Source organism: Canis aureus, chromosome 18 (genome assembly GCF_053574225.1).
Source record: "Canis aureus isolate CA01 chromosome 18, VMU_Caureus_v.1.0, whole genome shotgun sequence".
Classification (NCBI taxonomy): Eukaryota; Metazoa; Chordata; class Mammalia; order Carnivora; family Canidae; genus Canis; species Canis aureus.
In genome coordinates, this window is record NC_135628.1 from 24,969,509 (window position 1) to 24,985,278 (window position 15,770).

The following is a 15,770-nucleotide window of genomic DNA, read 5'->3' on the forward strand; positions in this document are numbered from 1 at the left end:
AAAGCAATGCTTTTTTTTTTTTTTTTAATTTAATCTCAGTCAGGATCATGACCTGAGCCAAAGGCAAGTGCCCAACCAACTGAGCCACCTAGGAGCTCCCAGAATGCTTTTTGTTAATCCTTGATTCCAGTGACCATCATGTCCATACCGCTCCATACCAGTGGCAAGGCAGCATCCGATAACTCTCATCAATGTCCTCTAGTCAGAGGCCACCAGGAGCACAGCCATAGTTGGACAGGCTGGTTTTGTTGCCCATTGCTGACCTGGAGACCTCACACGGTGGGGAGCTGTGGGGCAACTCAGTATAAGACAATGCTGGGGGAAAGGACTCATAGGACTTGGGTTTGTGTCCAGTGATTTGGGGGAGGGTTTAAAGAAGTAGGGCTTTGCCATCAGAAAATGGGGTAACTCTGTGACTAGATATCTTAAGTCTTATCTCCAGGCAAGGCAGACTAGAAAAACCAAAGTGCTCATTGTGAAAGAAGCAGCAGTTGCTCATTATCTGGATTTTTTTGGTGTTTTCTGGCTTGGCCAGCATTCATGCTTTGTCTGTGTTCAGGTGTGATTACCATGGAGCCTTGTGTTTGTCTTGCTCCATCCTAGTCAGAGCCTGGCTCTTTCTGATGTCAGTTTTCTGCAGTCACTGGCATTCACAGGAGAGGCCCCGGCCTAGCTCCTGAGTAGCAGGGACTCCTCTGGTCTTCTTCAGTCTTCACCGCTCTGAACTGCCCCACTTGAGATATTTGCCTCCTTGATCAAAGCTTCCACCTGCTTCTTCGTCCACCCCCTGCATGTCCCTTAGCTCCTATGGAGTCTTATCCTCAGTCGCTCCATGTTTTCTCAATTTATCAACTCCTTTCTTGGCTCACTGCTTTCCCTAGCCAGACAGACACTATATGGGGATGAGCTGCATTCATGGTATGCTGACTCCCCACCCCCCAGAAGCCCTTCCCTTGTTGTTTCCTTTGCCAACCCCTTCTTCTGGCTGTGCCCCATCATTGACTATTCCCCTAAGGTTTGTGAGCACTTCAGCAGAAAGGCAGATAACCATCAATGTGTGTTTCTACCCTCAGCGGTCCACAAAGCTGCTTAGAAATGCTCTTTTTCATAACTTGTTTATCCCCTGGAAGCCATGTGTCCACCAACTTCACCCTGAACCCCCTCCTTCCAGAAGGTATTTCCAATCCCCACTCTACTAAGAGGATAGAAGCCATCTCATATGCTCTACTTGGTTTCTTGATGTTCCCTACTTTATTTTTTTCTAAGTCTCCACCTATCCTCCTTCCCTTGAAACTCTCTGAGGGAAAGAATTTTTAACCTTTTATAACCTACCTCTTGTACTGTGTTCCTGATTTTGTCCCCTCTTCTCCATATCCCTCTCCCCTTGCTGCCTTCGACAGCCACACAGACTTTGCAGTCTGACCCCTTCCCTTCATAATGCACTTCCAGGAAGGGGTCTTGCCCATCTCTGCACTTCCCCCCCACCCCCAATTCAATCACATCTTAACCCTTCTTTTCTCAATCCCGGACCAAGGTGATCTTGTCATTTCTTTTTCAAAAACTTATCTTTGTAAACTTGACAGCATCAGACCAGCTTTTTCCTTAAATCTCTTGACACCATGCCCTCCAGGTTCTCCTGGCTCATCTTGGTTTGACTTCTTTTTTTTTTTTTTTTTTTTTTTGGTTTGACTTCTTCATAATCTCAAGACTCTGATTCTCCAGCTATTCCCCAACTTTCTGTGGGGTTTTTTTTCTTCCCCTATTTCCATTTTTATAGTTCTTTTTCTCTCTTGATCCCCCTTAACAATCTCATCCACTCCCAAAACTTGAATAATTCACAAATTTGTCTCTGCCCCTGATCTCTGTTGGAAGCCTAGTTCATTATTTCTAACTGCTAAGTATCTATAGCATGATATGTTATCGATACTAAAACATCACTTGTCTGAAACTAGATGCATCAGTCTCACCAGAACCGATGTCTCTATATGTTTTTGTCCCACTTCATGGCATTGCCATTCTCTGTCACTTGCGGTCGTCTTGACTATCAAATCCCACGGGTTCAACCTTGGCACTGTCTCTTGCATTTGGCCTCATCGTCAGATGCTTGCCAAGCCACAGTTATGTTGACAGGGAGCCTATTAACTTGTTAGTTAAGGGCAAGGGACTTGTCTTGCTCATCTTTGCTTGTTACTCCATATCCAGCACAGTGCCTTACCCATAAGACACCATCGCCATTTGTTGAGTGGTTGACTATAAATTAAGCATTTTAATGCCTTACTTGCACTTCACAATTTGTCACTAAACAATTTTCCATCATTAGACCTCTAAATACTTTTATTCTTCACCAAGCAAGCACCAGAACAAAGTTTCATACTCAGAACCTCTACCATGGTACTCTGCTCTTTTTCAGGAAGAACAATTAGATGAGGGTGCATGGGTCATGAGGCGTTCATATTACCTTCCTTTCTGAAAGCCAGATATAATGCATAGGATTATTATGTTTTCACGGCAATTTTAGATAACTTACAGCTCCCTTTATACATTGATTTTTCGGCTTTTTCTTCTCTTTATTTTTTAACAGGTTTTCAAAATGGAAACTATCAGTATGACATAAGATGCTATTGATAGTACATCAATATGATTCAGCTATTTCCCTGCCCAGCAGAGTGTGGCTGCTCTCTGCACAGCCCTGTAATACATATTAGTTACACAGACATTAGAGAAGCCCTTCCCATCCATATGTATGTGCGTGGCCCATGGAAGTTAATAATGCCATATATCACGTGCATGTAGAATGTAAAATGTACTTCAGAATGACAGCAGGCTCATATAAAATGAATATTGGCTTACGATGAGAGGAAAACCAGGGAAAGATTTTTGTCCTTTCAAATCTACTGTTGAGTGAATTATTTTTTTCTGTGTGTCTCAGGATCCCAGACCCACATTCTGCCTTTTTTTTTTTTTTTTTTTTGGTCAAGATATGCTCCTCTCTCCAGCCACCTTATTTCACTTCAACTACATGGATAACAAAAGAACCCCTTTGGAGAAATGAAAGATAGCAATTACACATTGGTATTCATGTTACAGGAGTCACACTGCCGTCCTCAGGGAGTTTAACAATGAATATCCAACATTAATTGCCACAGTAACTGAGCGTCTGACCTTGCTGAAATGTAATACACCAGTTTTACATAGTAAAATTATTTGCCACTAAAAGATATTTTAAATTATCATAAAATTATATTGTTGTTTAGAGTGACCGATAATTTGTATTTTTGTCTCTACATTTTCTTGGGAATCAGGACATCAGCATTTGAAGTCATAATTGTATCACTGATTTGGTTGACAATTATGGCAAGATTAGTGCCTCAATTCTTATGCAAGGTGAATAAAATATTTTGACAGCCCTGATAGATCTGTGGAACTGATTAATAAGGTACAGTTAGGACTTAATACGTTTTACCTGTTGGGGGAAACAAATACTCTTTCTTTTTTTTTTCTTTTTTTAAGTATTTGCACCTAATAATAGGTTGGATTTTCTGCCGGTGGCAGAAACATGCTAAGAACTCTAGGGCATGTTTCCCTTTTGAAAGAAGTGATATTTTTAAGGTGAAGCCTACTTTCTATCAACTTTTCTTGCTTTAATCTTTTGCTCAAATCTCCGGGATACAGAAGCTAGCTTTTCTTGCATGCATCTTACGGTTCTTTCTTCCTGGGCTTCTTTCCACTTCCCGGTGCCTCACGCTGGGAGAATTTCACACAATATACTCTGGAAGTGTTCATCACTCAGGGTCGGGCTCCACACTGCTGGGTCAGCAGTGAGCCGAACTCTGACAGAGCCACGTCAGCGGACCACGCTGGCTCTGGGCTGTGGAAGCTGTGTGTGCAGAAATGAATGATTGTTCAGCCTTCTCTCCTTTTTAAAAGGGACCGAGGTGAAGAAAGTCAGTGCACTCACCCATGACATGCGAATTTCAGCCTAGATGAGATTCTAACTAGAGATCCATTTTTGCTTGTATTCTGGCAAAACTCGTACATGATAAATTTGAAGGCCATCTTACGTCTGGGGGGATTAATGAACCAAGTGATAGAATGGGTAGTTTTTTTGCCCACCTTTTAAAGTAGGGTGTGAAGTAAATGAATATGTGTCTCCTATAACTACTTAATATGGCTTGCTCATTGTTTTAGTGTTTAAATGATTTATGACTTTCCAGTTTTAATACAGTGAATATTTAATAAGCATTATGAGATAAAAGAGAATATATATGCAATTAGTATGTCGTGTTTTTTGAAACTCTGAACTTTGGATTTCTTAATTCAGGTCATTCAGGTAGTTTTCAAAGTGAGCTTTCTGAATCCTAGTCCCACTTTTGGTTATTTTTTTTCCCATTTCCTTTTACAGTATTTTATGCCTCCCTGATAGTCTACATGTCTGTAGAATTTGAGCCTGGACACTCCACCATTAGAGGGAGATTCTTGCCCGGACTTCTCATTTTTTTCCTAACCTTTAAAGAAATCCTGGTGGAAAGCAACTGGAGAAAACGCAGCTTCAGTTTAGCCCCTGTTTTGGTTTGGGGGTTCTTTTTGTTCTTGTTTTTGTTGGCCTAATTATCTCTCCCCTTCTCATCCCACCGGTCGCTCCGGTCCCCAATGAATGCAGGATGATGAAGTGGCGACCGTTCAGGTTACGGAGCAGGAGCGGAACGTCCTGGTGCTGAAGAAAGTGCAGGGCTGTGGCCCGGCCCCCCCGGCCGGCAGCGCCGAGAGTGATTGGAGGTGAGTTCGCCCCAGCGCAGCGCGTTTCCCGGCCCTGCCTGGCTCCCCTTCTCTCCCCTTCTCTCGCTCCATCTCACTCGCTCCCGCTGCCTCCCATCCCTCCCTCCCTCCCTCTTTTCTCTCCGCCTCTCGAGCGTTCTAGCTGACTGCAGAGCTCTTGGCAGCCAGATGGACTCAGTTCCCTGCGAAAGGACGGAGATGGCAAGATCTTTGAGCTCTTAGGGGATGCCTTTGTTAGTAGCCGATCACAATGGGCAGCTCCCGGCTGAGGGTCTTTGACCCTCATCTAGAGAGGAAGGAATCCGCGCTCTCGGACCCAGAGCTGCCCTTGCCCACCTTCGATGTGCCTTATTTCAAATACATTGACGAGGAGGACGAGGACGATGAATGGAGCAGCCGCTCGCAGTCTTCTACCGAGGATGACTCGGTGGACTCTCTGCTCTCTGACAGATACGTGGTCGTGTCCGGGACCCCGGAGAAGATTTTGGAGCACCTTTTGAATGACTTGCACCTGGAAGAAGTCCAGGACAAAGAAACAGGTAAGGCGGGGGTTGGGGGGGGTGTCTCCAGCTTCCAGACCTGCAGCTGCAGCTGCCCCTTGTCGGGACCCTCAGGGGCAAGGTTCCCACTGCAGGGGAACCCAGCATGGGCAGAAGCGGCATATGCTTTGTGCGCCTCCCCCCTGGCCTCGTGCTGTTTTGTTTCAATCCAGTAAATGGACACATGTAGATCTGAGCAGCCACCTGGGAAGTCGCTGTACAAAGAAAACATTAGGAAGGCAGATGTTCTCAGTGTCTTGGGCAATTTTGACCAAATCTCACCTAAAGGCAATTGGCAAGAGGCTAGCATTTCTATAGCCAGTGTTTGTTGGGAAGAAATACCAGGGACTGAGCATTCACCTGGCCTCTGGGAAGCACTGAGCTGAGGGGAGTAGCCTCTGCAGAAACGTCAACAATTAATGTAACTACTCAGCAACTAGAAGCTTAGCAGCAACTTCTGCCCTTTTCCAGGTGATTTACAAACTGCTCAGAGCAAGCCCTGCTGTGCAGAATATTCATACTTACAGCTTCGCAATCCAGAAACTATAATTCAGTGAAGTCTTATTGATCAGACTTCTTGTCCAAATTTCTGTTTAATCTGGGAGCAAAATACCCACTTAGCTTTGTCACCCTTGCACTTTGGGAAACAGTACCACTGCATCTACAAAACAACCTAACCATGCTTCCTTTATCACCAAAGGGCAAGTACATACTTCTCTTCACCAGAATTTGTCATTTGTTCCAGCGTGGAACAATTATTCCAGTGAATAGGCCTCTGGCTGTTGCCTCAATTCTGTAACTTGATCTCCTGACTGAAATGCACTTTTTGCTGTTACCAGAGCACCTGTGATGCCCACACTTGGCATGACATTGACTGCATCAATAAAAGGTGTTTGTAGGTTGAATTCCTGCAGAGTAACACCTTAGGTTTTTCCCTTGTAGGAAGGATTGTGAAATGACTGTGTAGGTGGGAGCAAGTTTCCTTAGGTCTCACTAGTTTTTTTGTCTGAACCTAACTGATGTCTGATTCTAAATTGCATTATAAAGGACATGAAGAGAAACAAAGTTGGATGAAATATGTAAGTGGGTTAAAAAAAGAAAAGGAAAGTAACTCAATCCCTTATCCTACAGTAATGTTATATTCTGATCTCAAAATTCAAATAGATACTTTACTTTGCATATGTTTAAGGTGGGAGAAATGAGTAAATGCCATTTATACACAGGCTAAAAGAAAAACATTCTCATGGCATTTGCTGAGTTGTTTTTCTATGTCTATTGATTAATATTTTCTGCATTTGAGCACTATTCCCGTGTTCCGCTTCATCAGATATAATCATCATGGAACGGGCATAATTTTCCATGTACTGATTACCAGACTGCTTTACACAGGTGGTTTGAACTAGATTACAGGCAAATAATCTGCCCCAAAGAGGACACCTTTTAATGTGGATAGATGTTTCAGGGGATTGTATGCTTGCCTCTTCTTAATAGCACCACAGTTCTGGTCTGTAATGTGAGACTTTGTGTCTAGGTCATATGAGTAAGTTTAAAAATTATTAAAGCCAGTATTAGGCTTCACTTGATTTCTTTTTTTCTTTCTTTCTGATTGTCAGTGGTGTTTTGTTTTGTTTTGTTTTGAGAAAGATGGCCTAGGTGCCCATAGCAAGTCCCAGTATTTAACACTGGGAATGAGAAATCACTCGGATTACTTTGCTAATGCCAGGAGTTGCCTGCTGCTGGAAACAGTGTTGTGCATGGTGTCTAGTGACTGTTGCACCAGGCCCTGTATCAGATATGTCACTTTTAGTGCTCAGCAAAGCAAAGAGGACCAGAGCTCAGTGGCTTGCCCTCAGCAGAGCTTGAAGAGGCCTCTTGGGGTCAGCCTCTCCTGATTCCTACTCATTTCCTTAGAGTTTTCAGAGGACACATGAAACTTCAAATTTTTGTAGTGACACTTGAAAGAAAGCATGGTAGCAACTTTTCCTGTGATTAACGGAGAACTTTATAAAAATGAAAAGTCAAACTCAGAGAAAGATTGATGTGCATGTAATAGGGAGGCCTAAGTGAAGTCATATGTGGTTCTTCAAAACTTCACCTACAGCACTTGGAGAAAATAGAACAGAAAAGCCGTTATGTGGTTTTTGTTGCTAAAATGGAAAGAAATATCATATATGTAAAAATAAAATGAATTTCATGGGCAACTTGAAGAAAGGAGGTTATTCATTTGTCCTAGTTTGAATACTAAATGAATCACATATTTAAAGTAATTGAGGCCCCTTGTTACCGACAGAGGTGAATTCTCGTTCTTTATTTTGGTCAGGCTGGCAACCCTCATTATAAAAGGCCTACGTGTGCAAGAGCCTAATAGCATCGTATAAACATATGGAAGACAGATGGAGGAAAATGAGAAGGGGCTGCAATAAAAGTATACAACAGCGTTTTTATGTTCTCGAGCACCCCTTTTAGGGAGAGGGAACCATATGGGGCTGGCTGGAGCCATATGGTGCTCGTCCACATGGCCCCAATGGCAGTGAGGAGGAAGAGGGTACATGGGAGGACATAAACTCTCCTGGAGACTAGATGAGCCTGTTCTGGATTCTTACATTCCTGTACCCACCAGAGGCTGGAGAAAATAACGGAGCAAGAGATGTGAGTAATTTCCCATCTCTTTCCCACAAAAGTCACTTAGTTGTGAAAATGTAAGTGCAAGGCCCAATAGAACAGACCTTCTGCACTCACAGAGGAGCAGTTGAAGTGATTACTAATTGATGTGAATGTGTAAGTGGAAAAACGTTGACTTAATTGAACGGAATAGGAAGGAGAATGCCAGAGCTATTGATATAATGTAATCCTCTCGCCACCTGAATCAAGAAGCGACTATAGAAAACAACAATTCATGTTATTCTATCAACAACTCAAACTGAGTTTTCAAAGCAAAAATATTAGAGATGCTTAAAAGCGACTTACTCATGGTTTTCCCAAGTGAATAGATCTACACATGAATGTTTTCATAATCTCCTCTATGCGTACCTTTCCTCCCTTGTAGGACCAGGCCCAAGGAGTCTTCCCAGGAATAGCTGTAGAATAAATGGATGAATTAATAAATGATTCTTCATTGTTCCAAATGGAAAAACTATTTGAGTCTGGCTATTGGACACCTATTTATGAACCTGGAAAGTGATTAAAGCAGCTTTCAAATATTACCTTTTCTGTCAAGTTCAGGTTCTGGCTTAAATATTTGGAATGGTAGAGAAAAATCAAGCAGCTCCATCTTTCATCCTCCCAGATATGGGGTAGAAATCACAGGGTAGACATCCCAGAGCATTTCCAGCCCAGGAGAATTACAAAGCAGGCAAGGAGAAAGAAAAACAAGGAGTTGTGAATAGAGGAGCTGGAGAGTTGGAAGAGTGAGTTTCCCCCCAGCGAGCCCTAGTCTGTGGGGTCTGCAGCGGTTCCTGCTCCTCTGTTTAACTCTTTCCCCTCCCTGGAAAAGATAGACTGTTTTGTTTAAAGCTGCTGCTGTTGGGAATAACGACTTCTGGTTCAAAGCCGGGGAAACATTATGTATTGGATGGATTGCATAGGGAAAAATCTTCCTTTTTTTTTTTTTTTTTTTGGAAAAATCTTCCTATTGATTTTTCTCTCTGAATCTGCATTATGACAGGTCCACCTTAGGGAGGACAGAAGAGCAAATAACATGATTTGCTGCCCTCTTTTTTCTTCCATTTCCTTATTCTTTATTCGTCCTTTTGAAGTAAATGCACTTAAGATCACAGGTTTTGAAGAAAAACAAGGGAACAGAGAATAGGATAGTAGGAACAGGTAAAGCCAACCAGCTCATTCTTATTGGGCTTGACCTGCTTTCTTCAAGGTGTGGCTGGTATTGTTACTCATGAGGATGTCATTCAGCATATTCCGTGGATGGGTACTTGGTGTGGAAATGCCTGCTTTGATTGTGGGCACCTCAGCATTAGTGATCTGCTTTCAGCAGCACCTCATAGGTTGAGCATATCATTGAGAACCAGAGTCCCTTACCTTTGTAACAAGATAACAACCTCTGTGAAAGTACCTGGCTTATGTTATAGGGGTGTCTCACTCAATCAATAAAGTCCAAAGGTTAATCTTCATTGCCAGTTTACTGGCTTTTTTAGAGCAATGCACTGACAGAAACTTAAGGATAGCTAGGACAGGCACCTAATTTTTTATGAACTTTACTGTCTTCTTCTTGGCTGGCACCATGCCTGTCCTAAGTGCTCTGTGTGTATTTCTTATGAAGGAATGCTTTTTTCCTGATCATAGAAAGATCACTGGAAGATCATTGGAAAGATAGAAGACAATTTAGGTGAACATCTTCCTTGATTTCCTTGCCTTTTAGGATTTCTGGAAAGATGTTTGGCATTTCTGTCCCAGGCTTCCTCTTCCAGGTGGCAAAGACCTCAGTGACTGTGTAGCAGCATAGTTTATGTAGAGCTAAATGTTGTTGAGGCTAGACAGAAAATTTTCAGATAATGGTAAATCTCTTCATGATTTTGTGCAATTAATATACACATTAAATTATCTTGTATTTATCTTTTGTTTTTATTTCTGTAATGGCATGTAACAAATAGACATGCCATAGTGGGTCTTATGTGTGGCTGATCATTAAGAGTGCATGGGGCATTTTTTAAAATACCAATACCTTGGGCAACCCGGGTGGCTCAACGGTTTAGCACTGCCTTCAGCCCAGGGCATGATCCTGGAGACCCAGGATCAAGTACCACGTCAGGCTCCCTGCGTGGAGCCTGCTTCTCCCTCTGCCTCTCTCTCTGTCTCTCTCTGTCTCTCTCTCTCTGTCTCTCATGAATAAATCAATAAAATCTTAAAAAAAAATACCAATACTTGGGTCCCACCCCAGAGGTTCTGATTCAGTTGACCTGAGATGAAGCCTAAATTTTATGGACTTTAAAACTTCCCCACTGATGCTAATATGGAGCCAGATGTGAGAGCCAGGGAGATAGAACCGTGACTCTATCTCATTCCCCTCCCCCAACTTTTTAAGATTTATTCCAAGTTTCTAATAGTTACAAATATATATTTGCCTCAGAGAGTTAGGGGCATTATGATATCATTTCCCCTTTCTTCCACTTCCCCTCCATTCCCCACCTCCTCTCCAGAGCTTAATGTCCACTGGTCAGCCTCATGTCCTCTGGTCCCTGCCTCTGCAGCCTAAGAAGTTCAAAATTCACAAACCTGCACTGCTGGTCCACCCACAAATAATTTTGAAAAAAAAGGGAAACAATCAGAGGAGATAGAGGTACTGGACACACAGCTGTTGAATTTCTCAACCCTTGAAATGAGGAGGTGATGATAGATAATGAATAAAACTCATTTGGATTTTTGCCAGGGCTCTGTTGTGCTGTAACAATCCCTGGGTGGCCCTAGAGTCTCACAGCCAAGATGCTTACTTCTGCAAAGAAGCATGTATTAAGAAAGGAGAACATGAACATAGCCGAGTAGAAAGGGTACTAAAATGAGATTCTGAGATCTTGAGTCCCAGATCTGGGCTCCATTAATAAACTAGCCTGAAACCTTAAGCAAGTCATACAAAAGATGATCTTTGAGAGATCTTTCATCACTAAAACACCTTGATTGAAAGGAATCTATATCAACCTCTTTCCAAATGTCACAGAACCATGGAATTTAAAATGTCACAGAACCATAAATTCTAGATCTGGAGGAAAGACCTTAGAATAATTGTAGAAAATTTCCAGAACCTTTTATGCTGAAATCACCACATCACTTAGCCATTACACAAGTAATACCCTCGTATTACATACATTACTGCACCATTTCTTTGGATTCGTAGGGCAGTTAGAATGTTGATGGAGGAGGAAGCTTGGAACCCAATGCTCAGTGGCCATACCTGGTGATGATTTATATGTTTGTGTATAACCTTGTTCAATGGGAAACTTCTTAAGCTCTTTGAAAAATTATGCTATAACATTTTCAAAGAATGGCTTTGATTTATCACCTGCTAGTGAAATCCATTTACAAAATTGTATTACCAAGCCATCTTGGGATATTCAGAAAGAGTCTGTTGCCGTGGAAAAGTGGCAGTGTATATTTCACCCCAGCGGTGAAATATACTACTTCCTGTCTCTTACACTAGCCATCCCCCTGTAATTTCTTTACTTTTAACTTTATACACTGCTGCTATGATAAAATACAACTGTGCATTTTTAATTACTCAATTCGTGTATGCCCATGAATGAATACCTTAGAAAAAATTAATTCCTTCACTCTACAAATACCTTTAACACTCCTCTGTCCTAGATGTGGGGATACAGAGATTCAGACAAAAAAGCAAATAGAGAAATGGTGAATATTAAATACTAATCACAAAAAAATAAAAATGCTAATCATTACAGGCAGTATTTTATAATAACTATATCTACGAGACTTTAAAAATAAGCTTGAAGATATTTTAATGTATTTAAAGTATTTTCAAGGGACACCTGGGTGGCTCAGTTGGGTAAGCATCTGACTCTTGATCTCAGGGTTGTGGGCTCCATTTTGTTTTTGTTAAAAAACAAAAAAGGGTATTTTCAAGAATTAACATGAAACTATTGGTTATATTCAATGAAGTTCAGAACCAAAGGAAATAGACTTAATTGAAGAAAAAAAAAAGAAATTTGAAGTATGTATACATATCCTTGGATGGTGCTAGCTATGACTATAAGCCATAGAATCTGCATCCATGAAAATGTTTGATATCAGGCTTCTACCATCTTGACCTGTGAAAATAATTTTTTCATAAACAAGTAACTAGACTAGGTTGCCTTCTGAGGTCTTCTTCAGCTTTATGAAACTGCCACTTTTAAATATCAGGTTAATTTTGTTTGTAGACATGCTTTAGTAAAAAAGTCAACAGCAGACTAAATTCATTAGCACCAACTCCAGCTGCCCTGGGTATGCCTCAGATGCATTGCACTGCTGTTCAATGAAGGCTTACTTTTCCAGATAAAGCAAAAGCTTGAAATAGCTATCCATGGTGACAGTGAAAATCTCCCGAGTGCTGACAAGAGAGACCAAGAAGTAAAAGTGTTCGTGTTAGAATATAGTTACTGCTCTGCTGTATAATGTTTGTACTGTGGGTTGGGTTTGGTTTGCTTTGGTTTGCTTTGGTTTGCTTTGGTTTGGTTTTTTGGCAGTTCCCTTAGCTTCCCTTCCTATTGCAAATATGGAGAATGTGATGTATTCTCCGGCCATAATTGAGCATTGGGAGACTTTAAAAATTAATATTGACAAATGATGAGGTATTAGAATTGTGTGGAAGTTTTCTTCACAGTTGTCTCATTTATGAAAGCAGAGGACTTAGGCCACATTTTGTTTGAGGACCCTTCCAGATTGGAGAGCCAGGATTTGAAAGTTACTCCAGATAACCCTCCATTTATCCAAAGTCCTCTCCATTCCATGGATCTTAGTACAAGGATAATTGTCTCTAACTAAATGGATATAGAAGCTAAAGTAGAAAGAAGTTACCTAAACTGCTTCACAAATAGAATGATCATTTGAATCTGGAAATGAACTCAGGTGTATCTCTGGCTTTATCTCAGAGATCATTTTTTTTTTCCTAGTGACTAGAGTCATGGATAAAAGGCATAATTGAAGTAAAAATCTACCATTCAACCCCAGCTATAAACCCCAAATCAAGAGCTTTAGTAGCTACTTTAAGAGCACTCTTAATATTCAGCACAAAGGCCTGCTTCTTGGTTTCCCTGCTGTGACCTGGATGGCCACTGGTGAGCTGACTGCTTCACTGAGGTTACCAAAGAAGGGGTGTGGAGGAAGAAGTCCTAATACCAATTGATGCTTTGTCAGACTGCTCACATGGGAAGTGGTTAAAAATCAGATTTTGACTGTGGACTTTATTTGAGGTGTTCATCATCTGGACTAATCTATTTGTACCACCTTTAAACATGTGATATTATGTATGATAACAAGGGAATTGATGCTTTTATGCTGCCAGTAGATTGTGGGTTAATTAATACTCTTGTTGGTAATGAAGCAAGGTGAAATGAAGTGAGACAGAGCTGAAGCATAAGGTCATTAACATGCACTGATTAATAATGGAAATGTGGAAGTTTTCATTACCGCATAACCAGTGGGCAAAGGAAGGTGTGTAATGGATGAAGATATAAGTAGGAGTACAGCATACTTTCCAGGCACACAATCTCTGGTTTGAATGAGAACAGATCATTGGAATGCATTTCTTTTAATTACGTCATTTTCATGTTTAATTCACATGACCTCTTCCAATACTTTGTGTTCGACTAGAAGTCTAGAGCACAGCAGAAACAAACTAAAATGTTGTAGGGCTACAGAAAATTAATTTCAAGAGGATCTGAAGATAAAAAAATGTAAAATGAGATACATGAGGAGCAAGAATTACTTGAGTAATTAAATCTTAAGCCTCTTAACTATACAAATAGTGAAAAATTTGAACATCTCAACAAGTTTCTAGACTTTGTTCTATGAGTACTTTTTTTTTTTTTAAGATTTTACTTATTTGAGAGAGAGTGAGAGAGAATGAGCAGGAGAGAGGCAGAGGGAGAGGGAGAAGCAGGCTCCCCACTGAGCAGGGAGCCACATGCAAGACTCGATCCCAGGACCCTGGGATCATGACCTGAACTGAAGGCAGACACTCAACTGGAGCCACCAGGCACCTCTATACTAGGCACCCTCTGAATACTGTTAAGAAAAATATCAAAAAGAAAAAAAGAAAAATATCGACTACTTTCTGATCGTTTGAGTGAAGATATTGTCCTAGAGCCTGGAGTTGAGATAGAGGGTCTTTGAGTTTCCTTCACACTATAGTCTAAATGAAATTCACCTGTGACTCTTGTCTCTATAAAGTCAGTCCTGCTGCTGATGTCCTCAATCCATGAACCATGAGGGAATTTCTATGTAAACTGCAATCAGTATGGAAGATATAGAAATAGATGGACTTTCTCCCTCATTCACCTCTGCACATTTTATTTGCTTTATTTTCTTTATTTACATTTTATTTGCTTTTCCTTCTCCTCATATGCCCAATTTGACACACTGTTAGAAACCTTAGGTATTTCTTTGTAGTTCAGTAAATTTCTAAATTCCTAGAATGGCTAGAGAATTTATAACAAATAATAAAATACTCTGGTACATGGAAAGTTGCCACAAGTGTACATGAATTGTCAATTTTCGAAGAATCTGAATATATAAAATTAAAATATTTTCAAGTATAAACTGTAAAGGCCCTGTCTGATATGATACAAAGTTCACATAGAATCATAAGGCCCTAAGAGTCTTCAGCTTTATTATTGAGGGAATAAAATATTGGCTTAAATTTATCTAGTCTCAGGGTGCCTGGGTGGCTCAGTTGGTTAAGTATCTACCTTCAGATCAGATCATGATTCTGGGGTCCTGGGATTGAGCCCCGCATCAGGCTCTATGCTCAGCAGAACCTGATTCTCCCTCTCCGTGCTGTGTGCATACGTGCTTGCTCTCTCTGTTTCTCTAGATCTTTCAAATAAATAAAATATTTTTATAATCTGTCTTCCCAATGTATACCTGTTAAGAATCTCTGTAGTACTGGGGTGCTTGGGTGGGATAGTCGGTTAAGCAGCTGACACTTGGTTTCAACTCAGGTCATGATGTTGTGATCATGAGATTGAGCCCCACATTGGGCTCTGCGCTCAGCATGGAGTCTGCTTCAAATTCTCTCTCCCTTTCCCTCTAACACATGCTCTTGCACTTTCTCAAATAAAATCTTAAAAAAAATAATCTCTATAGTATAGCTTCTCAGTTTGATATTGATTTTTCTGTTCTTGTAAATTGTTTCTTTTTTGTTGTTCTTTTCAAAGAAAGAGGGATTTTGTTCCTTTAAAAAGCTGTTCTCAAATCTCAGGGTTTCTAAAATTACCATATTTTCCTAGTGAGTTTTGGGTTTGGGGGCATATTTAATGTTATACTTTAGTGCAAACACAATTTTGTCAGTGTCCAGCTATTATTTCTAGAAACTTGTTTAAATGTGTGATATAAGCCAGGTTTTTTTAGAGTAGCAAGTTGGAAGGAGCAACATATTCCAAAATTCATGGAAGACAAGATACTATGTCAGTAGAGATGACAATCTAGTAATTTTAGGAAGACCTTAGTTTTACTGTAACATCAGCAACTAAAGTTACTGGAGACTATTTAAGACAATATTATAAGATAAAAAAAACCTCTTTTCTCTTTCTCTGTCTCAGAGATCCTGTGTGTCATCATCTCCTTAGACCTACGAAAAATTTAAAGTGAGATAATCAGATGTCCTTGTCTGCATTTTAAAATGCTGTGCTCACCTTCCTCAAACAAAACCAGCATCCTATCAGAAAAAAAAAAAAAAAAAGTGATTTTTCTGTAAGAGTGTGTACTTCAGGTAGTCTCCTAAGTGTGAGG

The 15,770-nt window shown here is 40.7% G+C and overlaps 1 protein-coding gene across 1 annotated transcript in view; it reads left to right on the top strand.

The window, feature by feature from the left end:
- The window catches only part of RAPGEF5 (Rap guanine nucleotide exchange factor 5), a 229,071-nt gene that overhangs the window by 152,420 nt on the left and 60,881 nt on the right, over positions 1-15,770 (top strand). The window contains exons 10-11 of the mRNA XM_077856559.1: positions 4,661-4,776; positions 5,227-5,315. Of these exons, the coding sequence (XP_077712685.1) occupies positions 4,661-4,776; positions 5,227-5,315 (205 nt within the window). The remainder of the gene's footprint in view (positions 1-4,660; positions 4,777-5,226; positions 5,316-15,770) is intronic.